The sequence below is a fragment of the Microtus pennsylvanicus genome, chromosome 3 (genome assembly GCF_037038515.1).
Source record: "Microtus pennsylvanicus isolate mMicPen1 chromosome 3, mMicPen1.hap1, whole genome shotgun sequence".
NCBI lineage: Eukaryota > Metazoa > Chordata > Mammalia > Rodentia > Cricetidae > Microtus > Microtus pennsylvanicus.
The window spans coordinates 76,385,725-76,410,833 of NC_134581.1; the positions used below are offsets into that span (position 1 = coordinate 76,385,725).

The 25,109-nt window shown below is 40.4% G+C and overlaps 1 protein-coding gene across 5 annotated transcripts in view; it reads right to left on the minus strand.

The window, feature by feature from the left end:
* Window positions 1-1,555: 1,555 nt before the first annotated feature.
* Ddx6 (DEAD-box helicase 6) overlaps window positions 1,556-25,109 on the minus strand; it is a 40,818-nt gene continuing 17,264 nt past the window's right edge. For all 5 annotated transcript variants that reach the window (XM_075966190.1, XM_075966189.1, XM_075966188.1 and 2 more), the window contains exons 5-14: window positions 22,008-22,137; window positions 21,086-21,232; window positions 19,394-19,488; window positions 17,793-17,915; window positions 16,082-16,210; window positions 14,846-14,962; window positions 13,333-13,396; window positions 9,622-9,723; window positions 7,041-7,223; window positions 1,556-5,701 (exon numbers count right to left, since the gene is read on the minus strand). In XM_075966190.1, the coding sequence (XP_075822305.1) occupies window positions 7,048-7,223; window positions 9,622-9,723; window positions 13,333-13,396; window positions 14,846-14,962; window positions 16,082-16,210; window positions 17,793-17,915; window positions 19,394-19,488; window positions 21,086-21,232; window positions 22,008-22,137 (1,083 nt within the window). In that variant the 3' untranslated portion in view covers window positions 1,556-5,701; window positions 7,041-7,047. The remainder of the gene's footprint in view (window positions 5,702-7,040; window positions 7,224-9,621; window positions 9,724-13,332; window positions 13,397-14,845; window positions 14,963-16,081; window positions 16,211-17,792; window positions 17,916-19,393; window positions 19,489-21,085; window positions 21,233-22,007; window positions 22,138-25,109) is intronic.

Consider the following 25,109-nt stretch of genomic DNA (forward strand, 5'->3'; position numbering starts at 1 on the left):
CCACCACATGCTAAACTCTAACATGCCAAATCCACCAAGATCAAGAGTTTTTGAGGGGAGGGAGTAGAGGAAGAGACGGAGAAAAGTGATTGAGATCCTTTTGCCACAACCTTTGAGTTTGTGGCAAACTTTTGAGTGTGTTATGCTGCTTTTCACGATCCATTTTTGTACAATGCTTTGGCAGATGGGAGATCCTTTTCTTGCAATATGGACACCCACTAGGCTCAGCATTTTTTTTTTTTTTGTTTTTGTTTTTCGAGACAGGGTTTCTCTGTAGCTTTGGTGCCTGTCCCGGAACTAGCTCTTGTAGACCAGGCAGGCCTCGAACTCAGAGATCCGCCTGCCTCTGCTTCCCAAGTGCTGGGATTAAAGGTGTGTGCCACCACTGCTCGGTTAGTTCAGTATTCTTTGATTAGATTTGTCAATCCATTGCTGGTGTGGTGGCACATGCCTTGAATCTGAGCACTACTGAGGCCTACGGGATTAAGAGTTGAAGGCGGGGACTGGAGAGATGGCTCAGAGGAAATTAAGAGCACTGGCTGCTCTGCCAGAGATCCTGAGTTGGATTCCCAGTAACCACATAGTGGCTTACAACCATCTTTAATGAGACCAGGTGCTCTCTTCTGGCCTACAGGCATATGCAGGCAGGCGGAATACTAAAAAGATAATAAATAAATCTTAGGGGGCTGGAGAGATGGCTCAGGTTAAGAGCATCGCCTGCTCTTCCAAAGGTCCTGAGTTCAATTCCCAGCAACCACATGGTGGCTCACAACCATCTGTAATGGGGTTTGGTGCCCTCTTCTGGACTGCAGGCATACACACAGACAGAATATTCTATACCTAATAAATAAATAAATCTTAAAAAAAAATAAATAAATAAATCTTAAAAAAAAAAGTTGAAGGCCAGTTTGGGCTGCATACTGAAGCTTTTGCAACAAGTAAAGCAAAGTTGTGCTACCTACTTTGCAGCTTGTTCTTTTCCCCCATCCCACAATGGTCTAGACAGTTATCTTTCAGCGGAGTCCTGCATTTGTTTGTATGCATCTATGTGGCAAGCCCCCCCCATACAGTTTACGGGTATTCACCGGAGTGTCTAAGACTGGAATGCTGAGCTCAAACCAAGGACACTGGGAAAACAGTGTGTCCCCCCCCCCCCCCCCCCCCCCCGGCCCGTTCTCTCCATTCTCCCTCACCCATCTCGCCACTTGAGGCTGATTCTTTCATTAGCGGATTCTGCTGCATCTGAGCAGCTCTGAGGGAGGACTGGCATCTGTGTGTCTACTGTCCTTGTAGTTCTGTATGACTTGGGAACACATTCTGATCGGCAACTCTGGGAGTTGATGACTTCAAGACTCCCAACCGACGGTCTTGGCTCTTCACCTGTGAAAGCTGTGTGTTTGAAGGAGGAAATCTCGGTGGATGACAGAAGTCTCCAAGTTTATTCAACCAGGCTCACAAAAAGCCTGCTGAGAACACTGGGCTGATCTCAAATGTTCAGAAAATGTTCTAGGATTCCAGCACAACCTGCTTCAGGAACATACACACAAGACACATGTGGAGTTCCAGTGGGCTTTTATTGAGATAAATTAACAAAAAGAAGTAATCAAGATTTTACCAACCATCTTTTCTAAACCATATATAAACTCTTTACTCAGGTCCATAGACATGTACATACAACGTAACACATCCCAACAAAAACATACCCCCCACTGGAACATTTGCCAATTAAACAGAAAGCCAATTCTCCCTTTCCCCAAAATATTTTCAAAGTTTTAAGTTCCCACTGTTCAAAGTGGAACTGGTCCCTTGTGGCTAGGGACATTAGAATTTTCTCATATTTATTGAACAAAAATTGTAAGTTTTTTCTAATTTGTTTTGTTTCAAATAAGGGAAGTGACTTTGTTTTCTCCAGGCACCCTTCCCAAGAACCACTGGTTAAAATTCAGCAGCCTGTATCTTTAACTAACCCAGGCCCACCCCTCCCTTGCCCTGCCCAGCTTGTCTACTGGAGATTTAAATACACTTCTGTTGGAGTCTGTCAGCTGTGGAGGGGCAGAGTCCAGGCCAGGCTAGCTCCCTCTGACCTCATACTGGTTACAACCCTTGGACACTTAACTCTTTATTCCAAAGATGAGTTTTTACAACACAGAAGAAAATAGATTTGCTTTGGGAGTTTTAAAAAACTATCTTTATGAATATAAAGTCGAACTACAAACTCACCAAAGTCCGCATAAATTCACCCAAAAGCTGGCTTACTTCACCTCCCATGAGGTCAATAATTTTGCCTGACAAAGACATTTGGCAAGAAAATCATTCCACAGTAACAATTTTAAAGATACACAGAAAAGTTGAAAAAAAAGTATCCAATTAAAATAACATGGCTTAATTCCCAAGAACTTATTTCATCTTTCTGTTACTCATCTGAAGGTCAGGAGTGTGGCTAAAGGCAGTTTCCCATGAGGTTATGAGCTTCCAAAGTGTTTCTAAATCCTTAGTGCAGACAACCCTCCCCCCTTTGGGACACAGTACCCTCCCCTCCCACCCCTATTAAAAAAAAAAAGAGGAAAAAAAAACCAAATCAAACGATCAGAAGGAGATGTTCTGTTTCTAACACTTCCACTGAACTCTGTGCAGTGCTCTGTTCTCACTGAGCACGATCGTGTCCAGCACAAAGCCAGCGGCCACGGAAAGATGCCCTCATCTCATTCTGAACATGAACTATGACAACCACCCACCCTACCCCAACATTTTGGGTCAACCCTGTATTATAATGGTGGTACCATTTGGAAATAATTTAGAATTAGTTAGGCTATCCTTTCCAGAAAAAATTATTTTATGGTAAATATATTCCACTCCCACTGGAAAGTTTCATTCACCTTCAACATAAAGGGGGAGAAAAACAAAACAGGCCCTGAGGCAGCAAGGTGTGTAACAGTCTTGTAACTCATTACACAACTATATAACCAGGAGCTAAAACCACTGAGGTGGATATATTCTGAATATTCAAAATAGGACATAGTTCTCTCATCCAAATGAACCACTAGAAAAACAAAACTTTTAAATAGGAGTGATGTTCCTTATTAGGGGATTAAAAAACAAAACAAAAAACAGAGACCAGGCTTTTTGACCCAGTCAGTAGGGCATCTTCCCATTTCCAGCTCATGTGAGCGAAGCACCACACCCACCGCAGCCTCTCCTGCGGCGGTGCCAGCTAATCCAAGTGCCACAACTCATCAGAGGCTATAATCAGTAATGCTCTCCATGTGGAGTCTGTGCTTTAAGAGGGACCCGTAGGCATGTGGCACCTGGCAGAACAGCCCAAGGTTGGCAAGAGACTGCACTCTTTCTGTTGACGCACCCACGTGCCCTTTGGCGAGGTACCAAACTGCATTTATATTCCTTTACTCCGATGTTATGTATGGAAGATCCCTCATCTCGCCAAAGGCAGGAAGAAAGAGAGCTGCATCAGTACAAGGGCAAGATTTGTTGGTCAAAAGGAGATATTTTAAGACCCCTCCCCCACCCTCCCTAAAAAAGTGACTTCCTTAATTTGGTTTGTGTTTAGTAACCAACATTGACTGGACTTGCCTTCTGGGGTTTGTACTGTGCAGCTCTTGCTACAGTTGTTACGGAGTCGGAGTCGGGGTTATGTCTGATCAGGAGGCATCTGCAGGATTTTGATCCCCAAGGAACCCGGGGTGAGTCACATAGTTTTGCTTTAGAGCTAGGCAAAGTCAAAAAGCAACTTTGAATAACTGATTCTTTTATTCAGGTGAGTTAAGCATGAAAGCATACACATGACATACCTTGTCATAGTTTTAAGGTTTTGAAAAATGATGGAATATGGAAATCAATTTTTTTAAATTTTGTTTTTTGGTTTTTTTTGTTCCCTAGATGCCTCCTGACTGACCTAGTATACTGGGTTAAAAGGGAATTAAAAACATTTGTTTTTAAAAAAAAAAGTTCACTGGTTTGATTCATCTCACTCCTTTTGCCTGGAGATCAGGCCAAACATCAAGCATGTTGGGAGGGGCACAATTTAAAGCAACACTACCCACCAAAAGCATCTGCCAGCAATTTACAATGCAAAATGACAGACAGCATTCTCATCAGGGCACAGAGAACAATGGCAAGCGGCTTTCTGCAGCATGGAAGTTACAGCTTTGGGGGTTGCCCATTCCTGCAGAGGGCATGTATCAAGGTGGGCCAAGGGCAACTCACTCCCACACCACAGGTGACTGAAGCAGCTAAGCTCCGCAACTGCCAAGCCCACGGAGCCGGTACTGGCTGGTCCTCTGAAATGCAATGCACGCTTTACACACTCTGATCTCAGCCTGCACTTAACACCCTTCTCACACTCCAAGGGAAGATCAATCTTTGCTCCCCTGAGCAGAACTTGGGAAGTTCCTCAAACTTTTAGGGCAGGAGAACCAAATCACAGAGCTTCTCAAAGCCCTCAGGAATTGGATTTCTGATGCTTCCTTGCTCTCTGCTAAAACCACCGTAAATGCTTCACAAGAGCAGTGCAGCAGACAGTGTATCCTGGGCTTCTGGGCCCCTTCCAACCAGGGCCTTGCAGAGGTCTGCTTCCTACAGTTAGAGGCCAAAGCACTTTTGAAGAATTTAGTGTTGCATAAAACTGAGCCCCTCTCATCTTTAGCTGCTCCCATAATCACTCTAATCCCCTTAATCCCAACAACCTTCATCCAAAAGAAAAAAAATAATATATATATATGTATATATATATATCTATATATATGAACCCAGAAAAAAAAACTTATTTACAAAGTTTATACAAGTATACACATCCAATTTTCTACGGGACGCGCTTTGTCACAGAGGAAAGAGGCCAAGGCTCCAGCATGTCTCCACGTCAAGTGCCATACTGCTCATGGAGGCGAGAGCCAGGTTAGTGTTCCGCTGCAGAGCACAGAGGCTTGTCATATGGCTCCTGCAGTGAGAGGCTGCCCTTTCCTTTGGGAGCGACGATGGTGCGTCTGCTCAGCCCAGAAGAAAATTGTACTTGGTATTGTTTTTTAAATACATGTATTTACAGTGTGGATGGACTGCAGTTGTGAATCAACTCCTCCATACAAAGAAAAGGAAAATGGCGCTAACATCACTAGTCCACCTTCCGGCCCTGGGCGTGAGTACTGGTAGAACAGGAAGAGACTTCAACTTGAAACAAAAATGAAGAGGCAAAGAAGATTGAAAAAAAGAAAAAAGAACATGACTTTGTTGATTCCTTGGGCTTTGTATAAGGATGATATTCTTAATGGTTTCGTAGCATAAGGCACTTCGCACAAATAAGTAATAAGCTCTTCAGGCTTAAGAAACGATGACTAACCAGGGAGAAGTTGATATGCAGTAGAGTCGGCTATTGGAGAATTGTAGACAGGTGCGCTCACCAAGGTTCTTCTCTTCTTAGGGTTTCTCCCCTTTTCCCAGAAAACATTTTTAAAAACCAGCAGTTAGTGCAACGAATGTTCAGTCAGCACACAGTGCAAACAAGTGGAACAAAAACGTCTATTTCTTCTTTTCAGTTTCTCTTCACCAGTTAAAAAAAAAAAAAAGAAAAATGTCTGAGCTCTTATATAACTCTTCATAGTTCCAAATAAAGATGAAAAAACCCACAAAGAGAAGAGCATCCCCCCAAATGATGTGTCACAGATCCAAGGAGCCTTTTGCAGTTTGTCAAAGCCTATGGAAAAAAAGTTTAGAAATGTAAAGTTAACATCCATGAGAGCAACAGAGAACAGTCCTCATCCTGAACCTCTTCAGTATTCTCTTCTGAAACTACTAGGAGCTACTGGTTCCAGGAAAGGATTGATTAAAGCTGGATCCGGTGGCTCAGGCATGTTAATCTAAACATGCAGAAGACTGAGAACAGAGGATCTGAGTCAGGAGGACAGGTATGAGTTGGTTTTAGGAAAGCTAGGGGTATACACTCTGTCTCAGGGGAAAAAAAATACATTATCACCAACCAACATATTCCACAACATTCCCCCACATATCCCAGGAGGAGAGCTTCAAGTTCTGATAGAAGAATGACAGCCCTCATTCACAATAATTAAGAGGCCAAGTGTGGTGGTTGGTATATATCTTTAATCCCAGCACTTGGGAAATGGAAGCATGAAGATTAGGTTCTCAAGGCCATCCTACAGTAGATGAAGAGTTTGAAGGCTCTTCTGACTCCCTGAACCTCTCTCAAAAAACAAATAAAAAATAAAGTGGAAAAAGTAATGTAATGGAAAAAGCTTTTCATTTTGTTTTGGAGACAGGGCTACGCGGCCCAGAATGACTTCAAACTCACAATTCCCAGGTCTCCACAGTGCTGAGACTACAGGCACTAACAACTGCACACAACTTGCAAATTCTCTGAAGCTACAGTAACAGTTATGCAAGAGCCTGGGCCGCTAGAAAATGAACAAGCAGCCCCTATAACAACTTACGAAGCTTACTGCAGGACTGCAGATTTTGTGGTAGTACAGTGCTTTGCCCTGGGTTAAATCTCTAGCATTAAAGAGAAAAAAAGGTGTGCACTGTAAATTAAAAATAAAGCACTTCTCAAGCCCAATCAATGTGTCTCTATAAAAACTCTGAAATAGCCTCGACTTGCTTATTGTCAAACCCTGCTTCACACCTAACTGGAGCCACAAGTGCAATGTGAGAAACCAGAGGGTAATTAAAGACATGTTTATAATGTGTTATATACTTGATGACAAGGTATAGGTAATTTAACCTAATTTATTAATGTACCCCCAAAAAAGGCCAGGTAAAAGAAGGGAGCAGGAAACAGTTTTAAACCAAGACTGCCAATGCCCTTTGTCTTTCATTATCCCGAGAAGCCCAATCTGTCCGGTGTCACTCCCAGCGCATGCTCAGGAAGCTGTCTCCAGAGCAGCACTGGCTTACTCTACTGACACAGCTGCCTACCAAGAGTCTTGGTTCTCATTCCATCTATGACACTGGGCACAGCTACGGAGGTCAAAGGAGGAAGACCTACGCCTGAAGGTCTGATCACTGTTACCAGTACATACCTGCTTGTTAAGGCTTCTCATCTTCTACAGGCTCGCTGTGGTATTCTGCCACATACAGGCTCTTGTCAATGTTGCTTGGGATAGGTTTAATTTCTGTGCCCAGTTGCTCCTCAATACTTTTCAGGTTGAAGCGATCATCATATGTGATCAAGTTGATGGCTAAGCCAAGATGACCAAAGCGACCTAAAAAACAAAACAGAAAGGCTTTAATGAATATAAAATGTTAAGAAATTTAAAAAGTGGCAAATAAAATGAATTAAAGCAACATGTATGCACAGGTCTGTAATTTGCCAAAAGATACAGCATTACTATTTTCAATTGGTGATATTCTGAATAGCAAAAACAAGACAGAAAAAAAAAAAAGCAGAAACAAAAGAACAAACAAAGGTCTTTCCTTCAGCACATCAACTGTACTGAACAGAAGAAACTTTTCTGGGGCAGCATACCCAGAACAACTCAGTGCATCAAACCTCTTAAAAGTCTGCCTGAGCCGGGCGGTGGTGGCGCACGCCTTTAATCCCAGCACTCGGGAGGCAGAGGCAGGCGGATCTCTGTGAGTTCGAGACCAGCCTGGTCTACAAGAGCTAGTTCCAGGACAGGCTCAGAAACCACAGAAAAACCCTGTTTCGAAAAAAAAAAAAAAAGTTTTTACACCACTTACATGCAAATACCACATACTTTTACAAGATTAAAAATGTCCAGACTTTGATGCTAGCAAGGGTCCTGGAACCCATTTCACACAAACACTAAGGGATAGTTCTATGCTTAATTTATTTTCTTCAAATGACAAAATGGAGGCTCGTTTGCATGGCTGCCAAAATATACAAATGAATAGTACACTCACACACTATATCCTAAAATTAAAAAAAAAAAAATTGGGCTGGAGAGACGGCTCAGTGGTTAAGAGCACTGGCTGCTCTTCCAGAGGTCCTGAGTTCAATTCCCAGTAATCACATGGTGGCTCACAGACATCTGTAATTTGCTTCTGGCCTGCAGTACAGCACACATGCAGGCAGAATACTATGCACATAATAAATAAATAAACATTAAAATAAAATCAAGTTTTCTTGTACTTCGCTTCAAATTAAGTATGTACTAATTATTTAACTCTTCTTCTTCTTCCTCCTCTTCTTCCTCCTCCCTCCTTTTTTTTTAAAATATTTATTTATTTATTTCTTATGTATACATTATTCTGTGTGTATGCCTGCAGGCCAGAAGAGGGCACCAGACCTCATTACAGATGGTTGTGAGCCACCATGTGGTTGCTGGGAATTGAACTCAGGACCTTTGGAAGAGCAGGCAGTGCTCTTAACCTCTGAGCCATCTCTCCAGCCCCCCCCCCTTTTTTTAAAGAGTTTCTCTGTATAGCTCTGGCTGTCCTGAAACCTGCTCTGTAGACCAGGCTGGCCTTGAACTCAGAGATCCACCTGCTTCTGCCTCCCAAGTGCTGGGATTAAAGGACTGTGATACCACGTCCCAGTGTTTTTTTTTTTTTGGGGGGGGGGTGGGATACTATGCAACCTTTTTGTCAAGAAGCTGCAGGTGCAGAGGTTTTTATCGACCTGATGTGGATGCTGAGAACAAAACTAAAGACTTTCCAGGCTCGTTAGCAGCCATTCTTATCTTCCAGTCCACCCCCAACTTAATCATGATCCTCCTGCCTCAGTTTCCCAGGCCCAGGGATTACAGGGTATACGTCACCATGGCAGTTTACTTTTCCTTGTTTTTGGGTGGGGTTGGTTGGCTCTCAAGTTTCTGGTCCTGGCTGCTCTCAGAATCTGTACGGTAAATCCAGCTGGCTTCTAACACACAGAAGTCACCTGCCTCTCCTTCCCAAGTGTACCATATAAAAACATTTTTTTAAAAAATTTCTTTATTCACAACCATCTGTAATGAGATCTGGTGGCCTCTTCTGGCCTGCAGGCATACATGCAGACAGAATACTGTATACATAATAAATAAATACATTAAAAAAATTTCATTATTATTATTGTGTATGTGTGTATGTGCACATGCACGAGTGCACAAGTGTGTTTGTGTTGGCAGTTGGTTCTTTTCCTACTGTAAGCTACAGCATTGAATTCAGGTTATTGGGCTTGTGTAGCAAATACCTTTACTCACTGAGCCACCTTGCCGGCCTCACCAGTAAACACCTGTAATCATCAGACGTGGGAGGTTGCGGCAGTGCACCTTAAGTTCCAGGATGTCTCTAGATACAAATGGCTTATCAATGAAAAGTATCAAACAGTGAAACTAGTGTGACTTCCGCCTCTTACAGCCATTATACTTTACTTTATGAAAAATAACAAAACAGGGGGCTGGAGAGATGGCTGAGTGGTTAAGAGCATTGCCTGCTCTTCCAAAGGTCCTGAGTTCAATTCCCAGCAACCACATGGTGGCTCACAACCATCTGTAAAAAGTTCTGGTGCCCTCTTCTGGCCTGCAGGCATACACACAGACAGAATATTGTATACATAATAAATAACAAATAAAGAAAAAGAAAAATAACAAAACAAAACCAAAAACGAGTGATTATATTTCTTGTCCTAGATGTCTGCTAGGCAATTTCCTTTCTACTCACCTGATCTTCCAATACGATGAAGATAGGTCTCTGCCAGCTTTGGGAAGTCAAAGTTTATTACCACATTCACAGCTTGTATATCAATACCTCGGGTAAACAGATCTAAAAAAAAAAATTGGTTTTGAATTGAAACATGGTTCTTGGACCCACAATGCACTGATTTCTAATGCAGCCCATGTTTAATACTTCATTCAGTTACTACTGGCACTCTTCCATGATTACACACATTATCATAAACAGCTTTCTGTTCCTGTAAAAAAATAAAAAAGTCCTAAAAACTAGTCTAGGGAATAGAATAGCAGCGCAGGAAGATGATTGCATAAATGAGTCTTATGACTAACTAATGATTTTCTTATTCTACTGTCTAGTACCCAATCCAAGACTTACAAATCCAGAACAGTTCAGAAAGGGAATTCACTGATTTTGCTTCTAGGAGTCACTCACCATTTATCTAAATGAGCAGTGTCCCCTCGTACCCTCACAACAGGATCATAACTAGGTTCCCCCTAGTTATCTCTCAGCAGCCCCTTCCAAAACCAAAATGATGTCGATTTTCTTCTTTTTAAAAAAAGGTTTCTTAAAAAGGCTCCAAAGGCTAGTCTTGAACTCATGCTTCCCTCAAAGACTCCCAAGTATTAGGAATACAAGTACTCTCTACCATACCTTGTTAGACGTTTATGAACCATTTTTTCCAAGTCTTGAAACATGAAATTCCCTTTTCTCCACATCTCAAACTTACCCAGTCTATAAAGTCACTTAACACACCAGCTCACTTGAAACCACACGACTTTCACACTCTAACAAACACCAGGAACATAACAATCAACACCTCCCATTACTTCCTTGTCAATTAAGCTCAACAAATTTTAAGACAGGTCTCACTCACTCTGTAGCTTGCTAGCACACCAGGTGGGCCTTCGATTTCAAACAACCTTTCTGCCTTTATCCCAGTGCTTGACTAAACCCGTAACACTTGGCACCACTAGTTCTTAATTTTCTTTTTACTGCCCATTCATTTGTATACATTTCTTTTTTGTGTAGCTCTGAAGTCTGTTCTGAAACTTGTTCTGTACTACAGGCTGGCCTTGAACTCACCTGCCTCTGATCAAAGGCATGCACACCACCTCACAGCCTCATCTGTATACTATTTTGAGGCTTCTATTTGAGCTGTTATGGAAAAGACTCATACTTCTAAAGAAGATTATATGGCATGCAGGCTTTCCTTTAATTCCATGTTTTTTTTTGGTTAAATCACTATTCCTTGAAGGAGAAGTGGCATTTTATTTTTACTTTGCTTTTTTTGAGCACAGGCTGGCTTAAACTGCCTCCGTCACCCAAATGGGTAGAATTTTATATATGGGTATTTTTATATTCCACACACTATATTTTTGTACTGCAGAAAACCCTAACCCTAGGACTGATGCCAGCATCTAGTAAAATTTGGCATACTGTTGCATACCCATAATCCCTGTACTCACGAGAGGAAGCAGGGCATCCTGGGTTTAATGCTGAACTTCAGACTATCCTGGGCTTCAAGAGACCCCGACTCAATAAATAAATAAAGCCAACCAACCAGTATAAGTTATGTATTGTGTAAGTACTGTAACTACTATCAATGTCCTCCTTTTTCTTTTAGTGTTAGGGATTGAACTCACAGCTCCTAAACTCCAATATTTTACTTAAAGGTGGGAAAATACGGGGGAGGTGCCTGACAGAAATGCAGCTTCTATTTTCTTATCAATACTGAACATTCACCACTAAGCACTTTATGGGTTTTCCAAAACCAGGGAAGAATATAATGGAAATATCTAACATACAGCCAAATATTTCACCACCATTTTAAAAAGTTAACCACTGAATAACACGGCTGCCCTCGTAGGACCCACAAAGAGCACATCAGCTGACACGACTGCACGGCTGAAGGGAAATGTCTCACGGCCCCACCTCTACATGAACAACTCCAGCAGTCAGCAGCTGCAGAGAGACCTACTGTTCTTCAGAGCTGAGGCCCCAGTCCTCAGTGGTTGGTCATAAACATGCACATACATAGAGGCAGCACTAAGAAAGTGTGTGTGTGTGTGTGTGTCTGTCCATCCACACGTGTGCACATTCACATACAAAAAATAGCAATAACTATAGAGGAAGAGGTTATGAACTACAGGGGGAGCATAGGAGTTAGAAAGGGGTAGAGGGAGGGAGAAATGATAAAAATACAATGTATTTATGATTGAAATTCTCAAATTCAGAACTGGAGACAGAAGGTCTCTTAGTATACCTAATAGTTGCAACACACACTGCTTCTGCACCAGCCACTATCTAGTGAAGAATACACGTTCACTGAACATTAACAGGGGTGTAGAAAGGAGCAACTATGGTTATTCACAACTTAGTGTGTATGGCACCTTCAGTTTATAGAAGAAAAACAGCAGAGGAAAAATGTGATTTGCCTCAGGTTACAATGTGTTTCTGTGTGTGTGTGGAGAAGCTTGCTTCCTAATCTCATAACTTCAGGAGTCTTGCTGGGGATGGTGGTACACACCTATAATATAGGCCCAGCACTCAGGAGGCCAAGGCAGAAAGAATGCAGCTAAGAGAACATCCTGGGCAACATGAAATTATTTTTTAAAATCTAACAATTAAAAAGTTCTAGTAGTCTAGTGTATGCTCCATTAACTAGAATGTAAGTAGTTAAGAAAATTAGGAGCACACAGGTTATTTTATAGTCACTCGATTACTGACAATCACCAAATTTAATCTCTGGTAGATGTATTGAGCATTTTATTTATATAGCATTGCCACAAAAATCCTGATTAGAATATTCCAATAAAGGCTAAGATGGCTCAGTGGCTACAAGCACTTGTTTTTTCCGGAAGATGTGAGCTCAGTTCCCAGCACCCACACCAGCAGGCTCATATGGTTTCAGGGGTTTCAATGCCCTCTTCTGGCCTCTTCAGGCACCTGTACACACATGTCAGACACACACACTAAAACCTAAAAACATACATCTGTGCCAAGTATGGTGGTACACACCTTTAATTCCAGAACACAGAGGCAAAGGACCAGTCTAGTCTACATATTCAGCTTCCAGGCCAGTAAGAGCTATATAGTAATACCCTGTCTCAAAAAAACAAAACTAAGCAAACACTCAACCAACCAATGCCTCTAAAATAAAATTTGATCTGAGTGATAATAAAGATGAGAACATTTATCAGTGCATACAGCACATCTCAAATCCCAAATCCTTCTACTTCCTCAATGCTTACTGTTCATCTCACACTAATAGTAAAATGAAATTCCAAGCATATAGCTGGGAAGGCACTGAATCTATTAGTATTTTCCGAACTATGTTTGTGCCTCCACAACCCTGACCACATTTATTTTTCTGTAGAAAAGAAATAACTAAAAAATAACCAGAAAATTTTGGCTTAGGGTATAAACTAGTTTGATTCTGGGGAAAAAACAAAAAGACACAACTTCTAAAATGCAATTTTTTAGTTCAGTTTATTTTGTGCTTGTTCATTAGAACTATTCAGAAAACACAGATTTGAAGCCTAGTTTAAAGACACACGTGCAGCATAAGCATCAGATGAGCCCAACGCCACTCTGAACTTCAGAAGCTCTCAAGGTGTAGCAGGTGTGATGAGCGATGTGACAGAAAGTAATCCAGACAACAAAGGAAACACAGGGCTCAAGAAATACAAAAACACTTACCAGTGCAAACAAGATTGCGGCATAAGCCATTTCGGAAATCATGAAAGACACGATTTCGATGTTCCTGGGGGGGGGGGTGATAAATTATTTGAGTAAAATTTATATACAACTCAAAATTTCCATCATGTCTTCTCCTACCCAATCAGTTCTTCATAACCCAAATTTATTTACAGAAAATACCTATGCTTCTACAATAAAAGAAAAAATCAGCAGACCACACATATACTACTAGTTTAGCTCCATCCTTGTTTTCAACTCCTGGTTTCAGTTATCCATGGTCAACTGTGGCCTGAAAACTTTGGAAATATTCCATAAATTTTAAATGACAGACTTCTAAGGAGTGAAGCAATTTGCACCCCCTCTTCTAAGATGCGGCTCATCACTGTGTCCAGTCATCTACAGCGCAGACACTGCCCTTGTCACTCAACTGTCACAGTACCAGTGTTCAGCCATCTCTGTAGCAGTCAAAGCTGCACCACTCACTATGTCTGTATCATAACACTTCATCTCATCAGGCAAGCACTTTATCATCGTGTGCCAGCACAGGCGGAACAGGCATAGTAAATAGGCTGAGACGACATTCATACAACACTTATGACAAAAAGCTCTTATATTTATTCTACTTTATTACTCTAGCAAACCTTTTATTATATCTAATGTTTAAACTATCAGATAGAATACACATACATATATAATCTGGTATTGTTATGATTTCAAGATGGGAGATCTTGGCACTTCCCCTTAAGCAAGGAGAAGTTACTATGTATTAAAACCCAGAGTAGTGCTTTCAGTAAAAAAAAAAGGGGGGGGGGCTGGAGAGATGGCTCAGTGGTTAAGAGCATTGCCTGCTCTTCCAAAGGTCCTGAGTTCAATTCCTGGCAACCACATGGTGGCTCACAACCATCTGTAATGGTGCCCTTCTGGCACATACAGACATTGTATACATAATAAATAAATAAGTAAGTAAGTAAGCAAATAAATAAATAAATAAATGCCTGTATTGTTACCCTCCAATAAAGGAGTCACTAGCCACAAGGAGCTAACAGATCCTTTGACATGTACTAATTTGACAGAGGAAAAAGAACTTTAAATTGTAATTGTGTTTAACTAATTTAAATGGCTACATGGAGTTAGCTATTAAGGTAATTGCATTAAACAGAACAAATTCAGAAATTTCTAGGGAAAGAATTTTACTTTGTTCCTCTTGTGCCCTCCCTTTCTCCAGAGTTTCATGCAGGTCAGGTTAATCTCAAAGTTACTATGTAGCAGAGAAAGATCTGACATTTCTATACCGTTCTTTAAGTTTGATGGTTTAAATGAAGGGTTGTGTGCCTACTAAAGAATAGTTCATTTGTTCGTTCTTTTCCTGATACCGGCAATTGGAACTCAAGACCTTGCTCTACCATATACCCTAACCCCAAAATATTCTCACACATAGCTATTTATGGAATCTTAAAAAAAAAAACACAATTTTTTTTTGTTAAATCCATGCAAATTCTAGAATTACACTCACCTGCCTCATTTTAGCATGGATATAGAAGCAAGAGTAGCCCAGCTGAGAAATCTTCTTAGCCAGTAATTCAACTCTCTGAGAAGAGTTGCAGAAAATGATCGACTGGTTTATCTGAAGCTAAGCACAAAAGTATAAGAAAGACAAAACATGTTTTACCAATCTTGAAAACACTATTTAGCCAAAATTTAAAGTCTAAAATTGAGTTTCCAGAGAGATGGGAAGCTATAAAATTTTACTGAGCAGTTGCTGACGAGAACCAGTTTTACTGAAGAAGAGTGTTTCTTAAGGGCCACCTAACTGCCTGAGACAAAAATACAGACTCAGCGTTCAGAGCAATCATGTCCTGCCCTACAAAGCTACTGCTAACACAGAAGCAGCACATAAGAACCAATGCTTCGGAGCCGGGGAGAAGGCTCAGCAGTTAAGAACATGAGTGTTTTTGCAGAGGATCCAAGCTCAGTTCTCAGTATACACATCTTGGGGCTCACAGCTACCTATAGCTTTACTTCCAGGGGCTCTGCACCCTTTTCTGGCTCTTCCAGCAGCTGTACTCATGTGCATATAACTACACACAAACCCAGACTCATATACACACAAAATTAAAATGTCTTACTTAAATATATCTATAATCTCAAACCAATATAACCCATGACTGCAAAAAGTTTATCCAATACATATTTTCCCTGCTCAGTACGTCAGCCTTCTTGTGCTTAAGAGTACAAGACAGCATTTCAGCAATAGTGTAGGTAGGGGCCATTTTAGAGTGAAATCACAGTACCAAAATTTGAAAAACAATGGTTCAATGACTGAAAAATGGATGCTTATTTATAGCATGAGACTAAAACAAGGAAGACTGTCCTTTTCTTGGACTTTATCGAGGACCAATTTTTATTATTTATTATTTTATTTTTTTTGCCACAATGCAAGTCTACAAAATGACCAAAACATCTTCAGCACTGATTTCAAGGTCACAAATGAATTTTAGCAATTAGTGTATTCACAAAGATAGAATTTAAATAATCAGGATAAACTGTAATTAAGGTAAATTATTTAACAGTAAAAATGTAGAAGTAAAGCACCTATGTCAATCATCTTCAACTTTAAACCAAACAAAGCTATTGGTTATGATACACTAAGACTTTTTTAACAGTGAAGACAGTGGGGAAAATGATGTAACCGTCTGATTTACTGGAATTAGTGGAGGATAGGACTCAGCAGGAAAAGCCCACTACTTACCCTGGAGAAAAGTGTGTTGAGGCAGTGTACTTTTTGGCGCTCGGTTACATATGCGTAGTACTGGGTTACTCCCTTCAGAGTTAGTTCCTCCATCAGGTTAATCTCATAGGGTTTTTGCAGATGGGAATTCTGGAGGGGGAGAGGAGCGTAAATGAAGTCTTAAATAAAGACTTCGGGCTTCTCTTAAATTGAAAATGTATACTTGGTCTTTTTTTTTTTTTTTTAAACCAGGGAGGGGGGTGCACAGTACTGGGGAATTAAACCTAAGGCTTCGAGTATGCTAGGTAAACAGCTCTGGCTGTCCTAAAACTCATTCTGTAAACAAGGTTTTCCTGGAACTCCAAGATCCTCCTGACTCTGCCTCTTGTATGCTGTCTCCCATCCCCCAGTGTCTGAACTCAATTTCTTGCCCTAAATTTATACATTGTTTTTTCTCTCTTGCTCTAATGAATGAATGCATCTCTTTTCAAAACAAGTATTCAGCCGTGTGGTGGTGGCGCAAGCCTTTAATCCCAGCACTTGGGAGGCAGAGGCAGAGGCAGAGGCAGGCGGATCTTTGAGTTCGAGACCAACCTGGTCTACAAGAGCTAGTTCCAGGACAGGCTCCAAAACCACAGAGAAACCCTGTCTCGAAAAAAAAAAAAAAAAAAAACACAAAAAAACCCCACAAGTATTCATAAACAAATTACCTAAAATGGTGGATCTCAGATTCAAAATGTAGCTATGTTTGAGATGGGCATGGTGTACATTTCTGTGTCCCACCATTCAAAAGGCTGAGACAGGACGATAACCATGACTACACAAGTAGTTTCCAGGGCACATTTTGTGTACAGGATAACCAATTTACTTATTATCTATGGGATAAGTCACCTTGGGATGAAGAGCTAAATAAATAAAATGACAGTTCACCTTCCATCCCCCTGACAGAGTCTCACAGCCAGACCATGATGATACATGCCTTTAATCTCAGCACTTGGGAGGCAGGTATAGGTGGATCTCTGAGCTCTAGGCCAGCCTAGTCTACAGATTGAGTTCTAAAACAGCTAGGGCTACAGAGAGAAACCCTGTACCCTGTCTTAAAAAAACAAAAAAAAAAAAAAATGAGAGAGACAGAATGAGAATGTCTCACTAGGTAGCACTGGATGGCTGGGAACTGATGAAACCCAGACTGGTTTCATAGAGATCCAGTTTATGAAATTAAAAAAAGTATAAGCTAGATGTGATGGCACATACTTTTAATCCCAGCATTTAGGAGGGAGAGTCACGAGACCTGTGAGTTGGAAGCTAGTTTACAGGCCATAACTACATAGTGAGACCCTGTCTCAAAAAAAAAAAAAACCAAAAACCCAATTATAATAAATCCAAGTACAGGGGCTGGAGAGACAGCTCAGCGGTTAAGAGCACAGGCTACTCTTCCAGGACCTGGGTTCAATCCCCAACACCCACATGGCAGCTCACAACAGTCTGTAACTCCAGTTCCAGATCTGACATCTTCACACCAATGCACATAAAATAAAGGTTTTTTTTAAAGCCAATAAAGGCATTAAAAAAAATAAATTTGAGCACAAATACTTACTGATCACCTGAAATGAAAATTCTGAAATCACATAAAGCATATGCTCTGATAATAAGATATAACTACAGGTAAAAGCATACACTCCTAAGTACCATGATGATACATACTGATTGCAAGTATAGATTTAATACTTACCATGAACTTTTGTACACTAAGAGGGAAAGTAGCAGAATATAGTAAAATCTGCCTATTTTTAGGTAGTGTGAGAATAATATCCTCCATAATCTGCACAAAATCCTGCGACAACAATTTATCTGCCTGGAATGCAAAGAAAAGGCACTTTTAAAAGAGTAAGACATTAAAAGTTTTGGTTAGCATATAAACGAAGGGCAAAACACAACCTATATAGGCTGCTGCTGGCTATGAACATAAATTTTTCAAGCATACAGTTTCCAAGGTTCCCAAGATAAATCCGTAGTAATAAAGGAGGGGAAGGACCTAGGCATAGTAGCACATGCCTGTAATCCCAGCACCCAAGTGGCTGACACAGGAGAACAGAGTTTGAGGTCAGTCTGGGCTATATAATGAAACTGTCTCAAAACAGAGACTATAATTCCTACCTAAAGGAAGGTAGAAAAAAAAATCATTCCATTAAAGAGGCAATATTGTATATATTGGTCAAAAACACAGGTTTTGAGCTAGGTGTGATTGGCATACACCTTGTTCAAGGCCAGCCTAGGTTAAATAGCAAGACCCTGTGTGGTGGTATGAAAGAAAATAGCCCTCAAAGGAAGTGGCACTATTAGGAGAAGTGGCCTTGTTAGAGTAGGTGTGGCCTTATTGGAGGAAGTGTCACTATGGAGGTGGGCTTTGAGGTCTTATATATGCTCAAGCCACGCCCAGTTAGACAGACCACTTCCTGTTGCCTGTGCAAGATGGAGATCTCCTAGCTACCTCTCCAGCACCATGTCTGCCTGTACGCCACCATGTTTCACCATGATGATAATGGACTGAACTATGAACTGCAAGCCACCCATTAAGTGTTTTCATTTATAAGAGTTGCCGTGGTCACGGTGTCTCTTCACAGCAATAAAAACCCAAACTAAAACTCCCTGTTACAAAACCAAACCAGGTTCTGAATTCAAACTATTTGGACTGAAACATTTTATTCTTTAGCTGTACTGGATATCACTTAGCCATGCTTCAATTTCTTCAACTATGAAAACAGGTTACCTACATCCCACAACAGTCTAAGATACCTAGAAGGTCTAGACTGTAAAAATGATGTAAAAGCATGTTATGATGTAGCCAATGTTGACACAATATTTAGCTCTATTTCTCATTTGTCAGTTGGTGAACTAAAACAAACCAAACAGCAAACAAAGTAAATGGACCCCAAACACTAACACTGACAGGCTTACATGTATAAAGCACTGCTAGATCTATGTAGCCTTAACTGGCCTGACACTTGCTGGGTAGACCTAACTAACTCAGGTAAAACATTTGGCCTCAGTTGACTAGGTTATAACCCAATGAGATAACAAACTTCAAAAGAAGCAAACAATATCAAGCAGCAGATACAAAAGAAAGGGTTAAGAGATATCTCTTATATGGTTTTAGAATGTATCACTGAATAGAAAGATTTAAAATGAACTTGGCTTGGTTATGTGGTAACAAGTATCTGGATGTGTTTACTGAAAGTCAAATAAAAACAGCTTTTGCTTCATCCACTGAAAAGTGTAAGCAACTGCATGCCCACAATCATCCACAGCAGTCCTTTAAGTGGAGAACATTACCTCATCCAATACTATCATCTGGACATGGTCAACCTTTGCTACTCCTTTCTTGATAAGATCCAGGATTCTGCCAGGGGTAGCGATCACCACATGCACTATACAAGATTTACAGGAAAAAGGAGATTCAGAAACTATATACATTCTTGTTAATTTATTGTTCACACATACACCCACACAAAAACCTAACATAACTTTGTAGTATGTATTTAGCATCAGAAACACAAAAAAAGTCAAAAGATGTGTTTGGGACTGTATACTCCCATTTCACCTCACAACAGCTAGACAATATTTGCTTCAGTTTTACATTGAGTAGGCTAGTTTCCAAAATCACCAATTCCAACTAAGGGGCATACAGCCTTTGTCTTATGACAGACAACCTGCAAGAAATAACAGCCATAACACGGGGTTTCTCACATAAAGACAGGCCTTACATCTAGGCAATCCTGCCCAGACTGTGTTAAGGGGAAGAACAGTTACTAAAAACAAAAACTGTACAATTAAAAGAATATAACCAAGTACCTAAATAACAAATAATACATATTAACATTCTGACCAAATTTGCCTAATTTTACATGTGCTCTTGCTATTTTATTAACTCTTTTACACTCAGCATTATTCATGGTGAGCCCTTCATAAAAACTGAATACAAGTCAGGCCTTCTTTATTTACTTTGTGAGACTCCACTCAGGTTATACCTCACTGTATTTATCCAGTCTTCCAAAAGAAATTTACCTTCTTTTTGAGTACTACAAACCACACCAGAGTAAACAACTTTGTGTGTATGCTGTTTAGTTACTTGAAAATATTAAATTTCTAATCTGAATATATGCTATGTATATTGTATACTCATGCTATAATACAGCCTACTTTCCACAGACAGGCATTACTGATAACTAATACTTCTTAGTCTTGAAAAATTAGAACAATTTTAATATAAATTCAGTATTTTCAACTATATTAATGAATATTAAAAATATTTAATCCCAGCATTCATGAGGCAGAGGCAGGCAGATCTCTGTGAGTTTGAGGTTTGAGAACAGCCTGGTCTACATAGCAAGTTCTAGGACAGGCATAGAGGTTTCCATAGAGACTCTGTCTCAAAAAGCCAAAACCTGAAAATACTAATAATGCTGAGTATCCTTTCAGTTATCTATTTATTCCTCTTGAAAGAAATGGTTGTTGTCACCGTTCTTTCTACTGCAGCACTTCTAATCCTTCATCTTTTTGCTATGACAGGGCATCAAGTGCTCTGGGCTGGCCTCAAATTCACTATGACCTCCAACTTTTGAACCTCTTGTTTTCACTTCCCCAGTGCTAGAATTACAGGGAAATGCCACTAAATCCAGTTTGTTTACCAGCTGAGCTAACCTCAGTCCCAATGTTAATTCTTAAAAATATTTTTTAGTTATTTCCTAAAAGGAAACACTTGGGGGTTAGCGATGACTTAGTGTTTAAGAATTCATACTGCTCTTGCAGAGAATTCAAGCTCAATTCCCAGCATCTACAATAGTTGATGCACAAATGCCTGTAACTCTAGCCCCAGGGGATCCAATGCCCTCACCATTGGGCACCTGCACACAGAACCACTCCCCACACCCACATAATTAAAAATGTCTAATAAGTTAAAAAAAAAAAAAGAGCCACTGTGGCCTCAATCAGTCAGAGAGCACTGCTATTTTAACCATTTCCTACCTGTATCATCAAGCCTCATTATGTCATCCCGTAAATTCGTTCCTCCTGTGGTTGCCATCACTTTGGCCCCTCCCATGTGTTTGCTGACCTGGATGCAAATTTGACTGACCTGTAGAGCAAGTTCTCTTGTGGGAACAATCACCATTGCTAGAAAATATCCAAGAACAGAGGAAGGGGAAGGAGAGAATATATCATATTTTAGAAGCTTAAGAAGCTATAAAAATAGTTCCACTGAGGCATTAAGTCTAATCATGCAGGCAGAACATGAGACATAATATTTCTAAGTGTCATAAACTACATTTGTTTGACAGAAGAGATTCACTAATCTAAATACTTTAGTAGTAAATACCTCCTGCTCAGATTCTATTTACATCATATCAAAGTAAGGTGAGACAATTATAAACTGAAAGTTGGAAAATGTAAGAAAAGTTTTAGAGGTGAAATCTTAATTATATGAACTGACTCCAGATGAAACTATAGAAATTTGCTTCTTTTCCACTGTCTAAGCTCTTAAAATCCCCAGAGCTCAAGCCTTTACAAGAGAAGCACTTACTACTTCTACAAGGAGCCTGGCTTTACACAGTTCTCACAGGGGAATTCAGTTTCACAGGCCAATAACAACTCATTGAACCTCTCAACAACACAGTTTTCCTAAGTATAGGGCAACAAAACTTACTTTTCTTATCTCACATGGCTGTTCAACTGTGTGTCATACAAAAGTCTCCTGAAAGCAGGAAACCCCCTTAAAAAGTTGAGAATCATTTTTAGACAATTAAGTCAAATTCTGTAAGAACAGAGTAACGACTGTAACAAGTTTGGATTGCTTAAATTCTGACCAAGAGTAAAACCTACAAAGCTCCAAGAATAAAAAGACAGTTTATCTCTCTTTTTCTCTCTCTCACACACACTCTGTACAACTAACCTTGAATATTGTCCTTCTTCAGGTCCAGCCGTTCAAGTAAGGGAATGAGGTAGGCACCGCTTTTGCCTGTTCCATTTTTTGCTCTAGCTAAGATATCCCTACCAGATAAAGCAATGGGAATGCTCTCCTCCTAAAAGACAAGGCAATAGAAAAATTACTTGTGAATAAAAGTAGTACATAACCAGATTCTTCTCTAAGTTACACTGAAGGATAAGTACCCTTCTCCATACTGCTCTGATTTGGACTATTTGTATTTTGCATGAATGGCAAAGACCTATGAGGATTAGCAGGACCAGTGATCATTAACAGCATTTATGAATAAAAATTTCCAAAACTGCTTTCCAAAACTCAGAAAATATTCTGAGTTTAATCCCAGAGTAATAGAAAGGGCAAGTGAGGTAGGCTTGGTGGCATACACCTCTAATGTCAGAGGTAGAGACAGCAGATCAGAGTTCAAGGCCAGCCTGGTCTTGACAGCCAGGGCTATAGAGTGAAAGAGCCTGTCTCAAAAACAAACAAAAAAGCTGGGCTCCATGAGTTCAAGGCCAGCATGGTCTACAAGAGCTAGTTCCACTCCAGGTCAGGCTCCAAAGTTACAAAAACCCTGTCTTGAAAAATCAAAACCAAAACAAAAAATCAAAGTGCCCGTGTGTGTGTGTGTGTGTGTGTGTGTGTGTGTGTGTGTGTGTGTGTGTGTGTGTGTGCGCGCGCGTGTATGTGTGTGTATGTACAAAGAAAATAACAGGGGAAAAGAACTCCCAAAGAGCTATAAACAGTCCTCAAAGAACATTTTTGTCAGAAATTAAAAATAGCCAGACACAGTAGCTCAAGTCTGTTCCCAGTAGGCTGCAAGTACACAAGTTTTAAGATCAGCTTGACTTAACAAACAGGAAAAAAAAATAGCACCAACGACTCCAAGGAAAGATTATATAGCACATGTTATTTTCAGACCAGTAAGTCAATCATACTACAGGAAAAAAAGTGAACACTGGGCTGGAGGTGTAGTGACTGAGTGCATGTTTAGCCATTTGCAAGACCTTTGGTTCAATGCCCAGTACCAAAAACCAAACCAAACAACCCAAAGCAAGAAAAAAAATTGCAGATTAGACACCTTCTTCTTACACAAAATAGAAACAGAGAAATAAGCTAGAAACATTTATCTCTGAGTCCTAGTAAGTACTTATTAAATCAACCTCCAATATTTTTCACAACTTCTCTGTCCTGCAACTGAAGACATCACTATAAGTAACACTTCATTTTCTTTCTTTTTTTTGGTTTAAAACTTCAAGACAGGATTTCTCTATGTTCACAGCCCTGGCTGTCCTGAACTCAGAGATCTTCCTCCCTCTGTCCCCAAGTGCTGGGAATAAGGTGTGAGCCATCACCGTGTCCCTCATGTCCCTCATTTCACTTTTAGGCTTACTGTGTCTTATGCTTTCAATAACCACAACAAAGGTAATACTTATTATCTGGGGCACAGGAAAGGATACTGAAGTTACTGAAAATTAAGCACACACAGAAATTAAAAGGGAAACAGGCACAAATTAAGACAGAACACACACTGTTCTGCTACAGAACCCTACAAATAACCTGCTCACAAACCTGTCACTCAGTAATGAGTTCTCGGTTTGCCAAGAGTATTGAAGACAGGTGGTTAGAAAGCGTTCATGTAAAAATAAGTAAACTTCAGAAAAAAGATTTAAATTGATTTGTTTGTATATATGTGTATCTGTGTGAGCATGTGCCAGGTGTCCCTGCAAGAGTGTCAAGAGTCCCTGGAGGTGGAATTACAGGCAGTTATGAGTTTTGGAGAAAGAAACTTATTTTCCTTACAAAAGCTTCTTTTCCCCTTACTAATCTCAAAGTAAAAGCATAAGAAACATTCAAAGCTTGCTGATTTGTTTCTTTCATGTGGACTTTCAGTCTGTAGTCCTAGATGGTCTCAAACTCCTGTATAGTTTCTTGCCTCAGCTTTTTGGGCACTAAGATTATAGGCAAGAGCTACAAAGTTCAGTGAAATATTTCAAACACAATGTTTTAGAAAACTGTATATTGTTTCAACAGAGTCTTTAGCCTCCTCCCCGCCCCCCACTTACTCTCCACAATCCCTAGAAGAAATTAAGGGTAAAGAGGCCTGGCAATGGCGGCACACTCCTTTAATCCTAGCACTTGGGAGGCAGAGGCAGGAGGATTTGTATGTTTGAGGCCAGTCTGGTCTACAGAGTGAGTTCCAGGACAGCCAAGACACAGAGAAACCCTGCCTCAAAAAACATAAATTAAAAAATAAAAAATAAAAATTAAAGGCATAGTATATAAAGAGTTTATTTTATAACTTAAAAGGATCAGAAAATGGGCAGGTGAAATGGCTCAGTGAGTCCATGCAGTACAAGCCTGGATCCCATGAAGAAAGAGTTGTGGTCTGCCCTCCACACACTTGCTGTGGGATGTGCACCACCACCCACACCTCTCCCCCATATTTTGAAAATGTTCAGGAAAGTCAAAAGAATCGAGGCTCCTCAATGGTTCTAGAGCTTCAAATTAAGAACAATATTTTTGAATAAAAGGATAAATATAACAACTTGCAAATTATACCAAATATACTTTATAGTGTCTAAATTGAGACTAACCATCTATATATGGCTTTCTGGGGAAGGGAGCAAAGGGCTGCTTGTGCTCAAGGCTGGCCTCTTAACTTGCTACGTAGCACAAGATGGCCCTGATTCTCGTCCTCCTGGTCTCCATTTCCCAAGTGCTAGTACTGCACCGAGCACTAGAGACCAAACCCGGGTTTCAAACAGGCTGAGCAGGCACCCTACTGAGGCACCGATGGGGGGGGGGATGATGACAGATATTTAAGTTTAAAAGAAAAAACCCCCAGAGCAGGCCAGTTGGAACCTCAGCAACTATTGGGAAGAAAGAAGGTAAAAGGCCATGGAATTTAAAGTGAGATATATGATGGACAAGCAGCCACATGGTGAACAGAGGCTTCAGAGAAAACGAGAAAAGGCAAGTAACTGTTGGAGTGGTGAGGCCTACAACCCTAGCACTCAGGAGGCAGCAGAAGTAGTTCAAGATCAGTACAGTCTTCAGAGTTCAGAGACA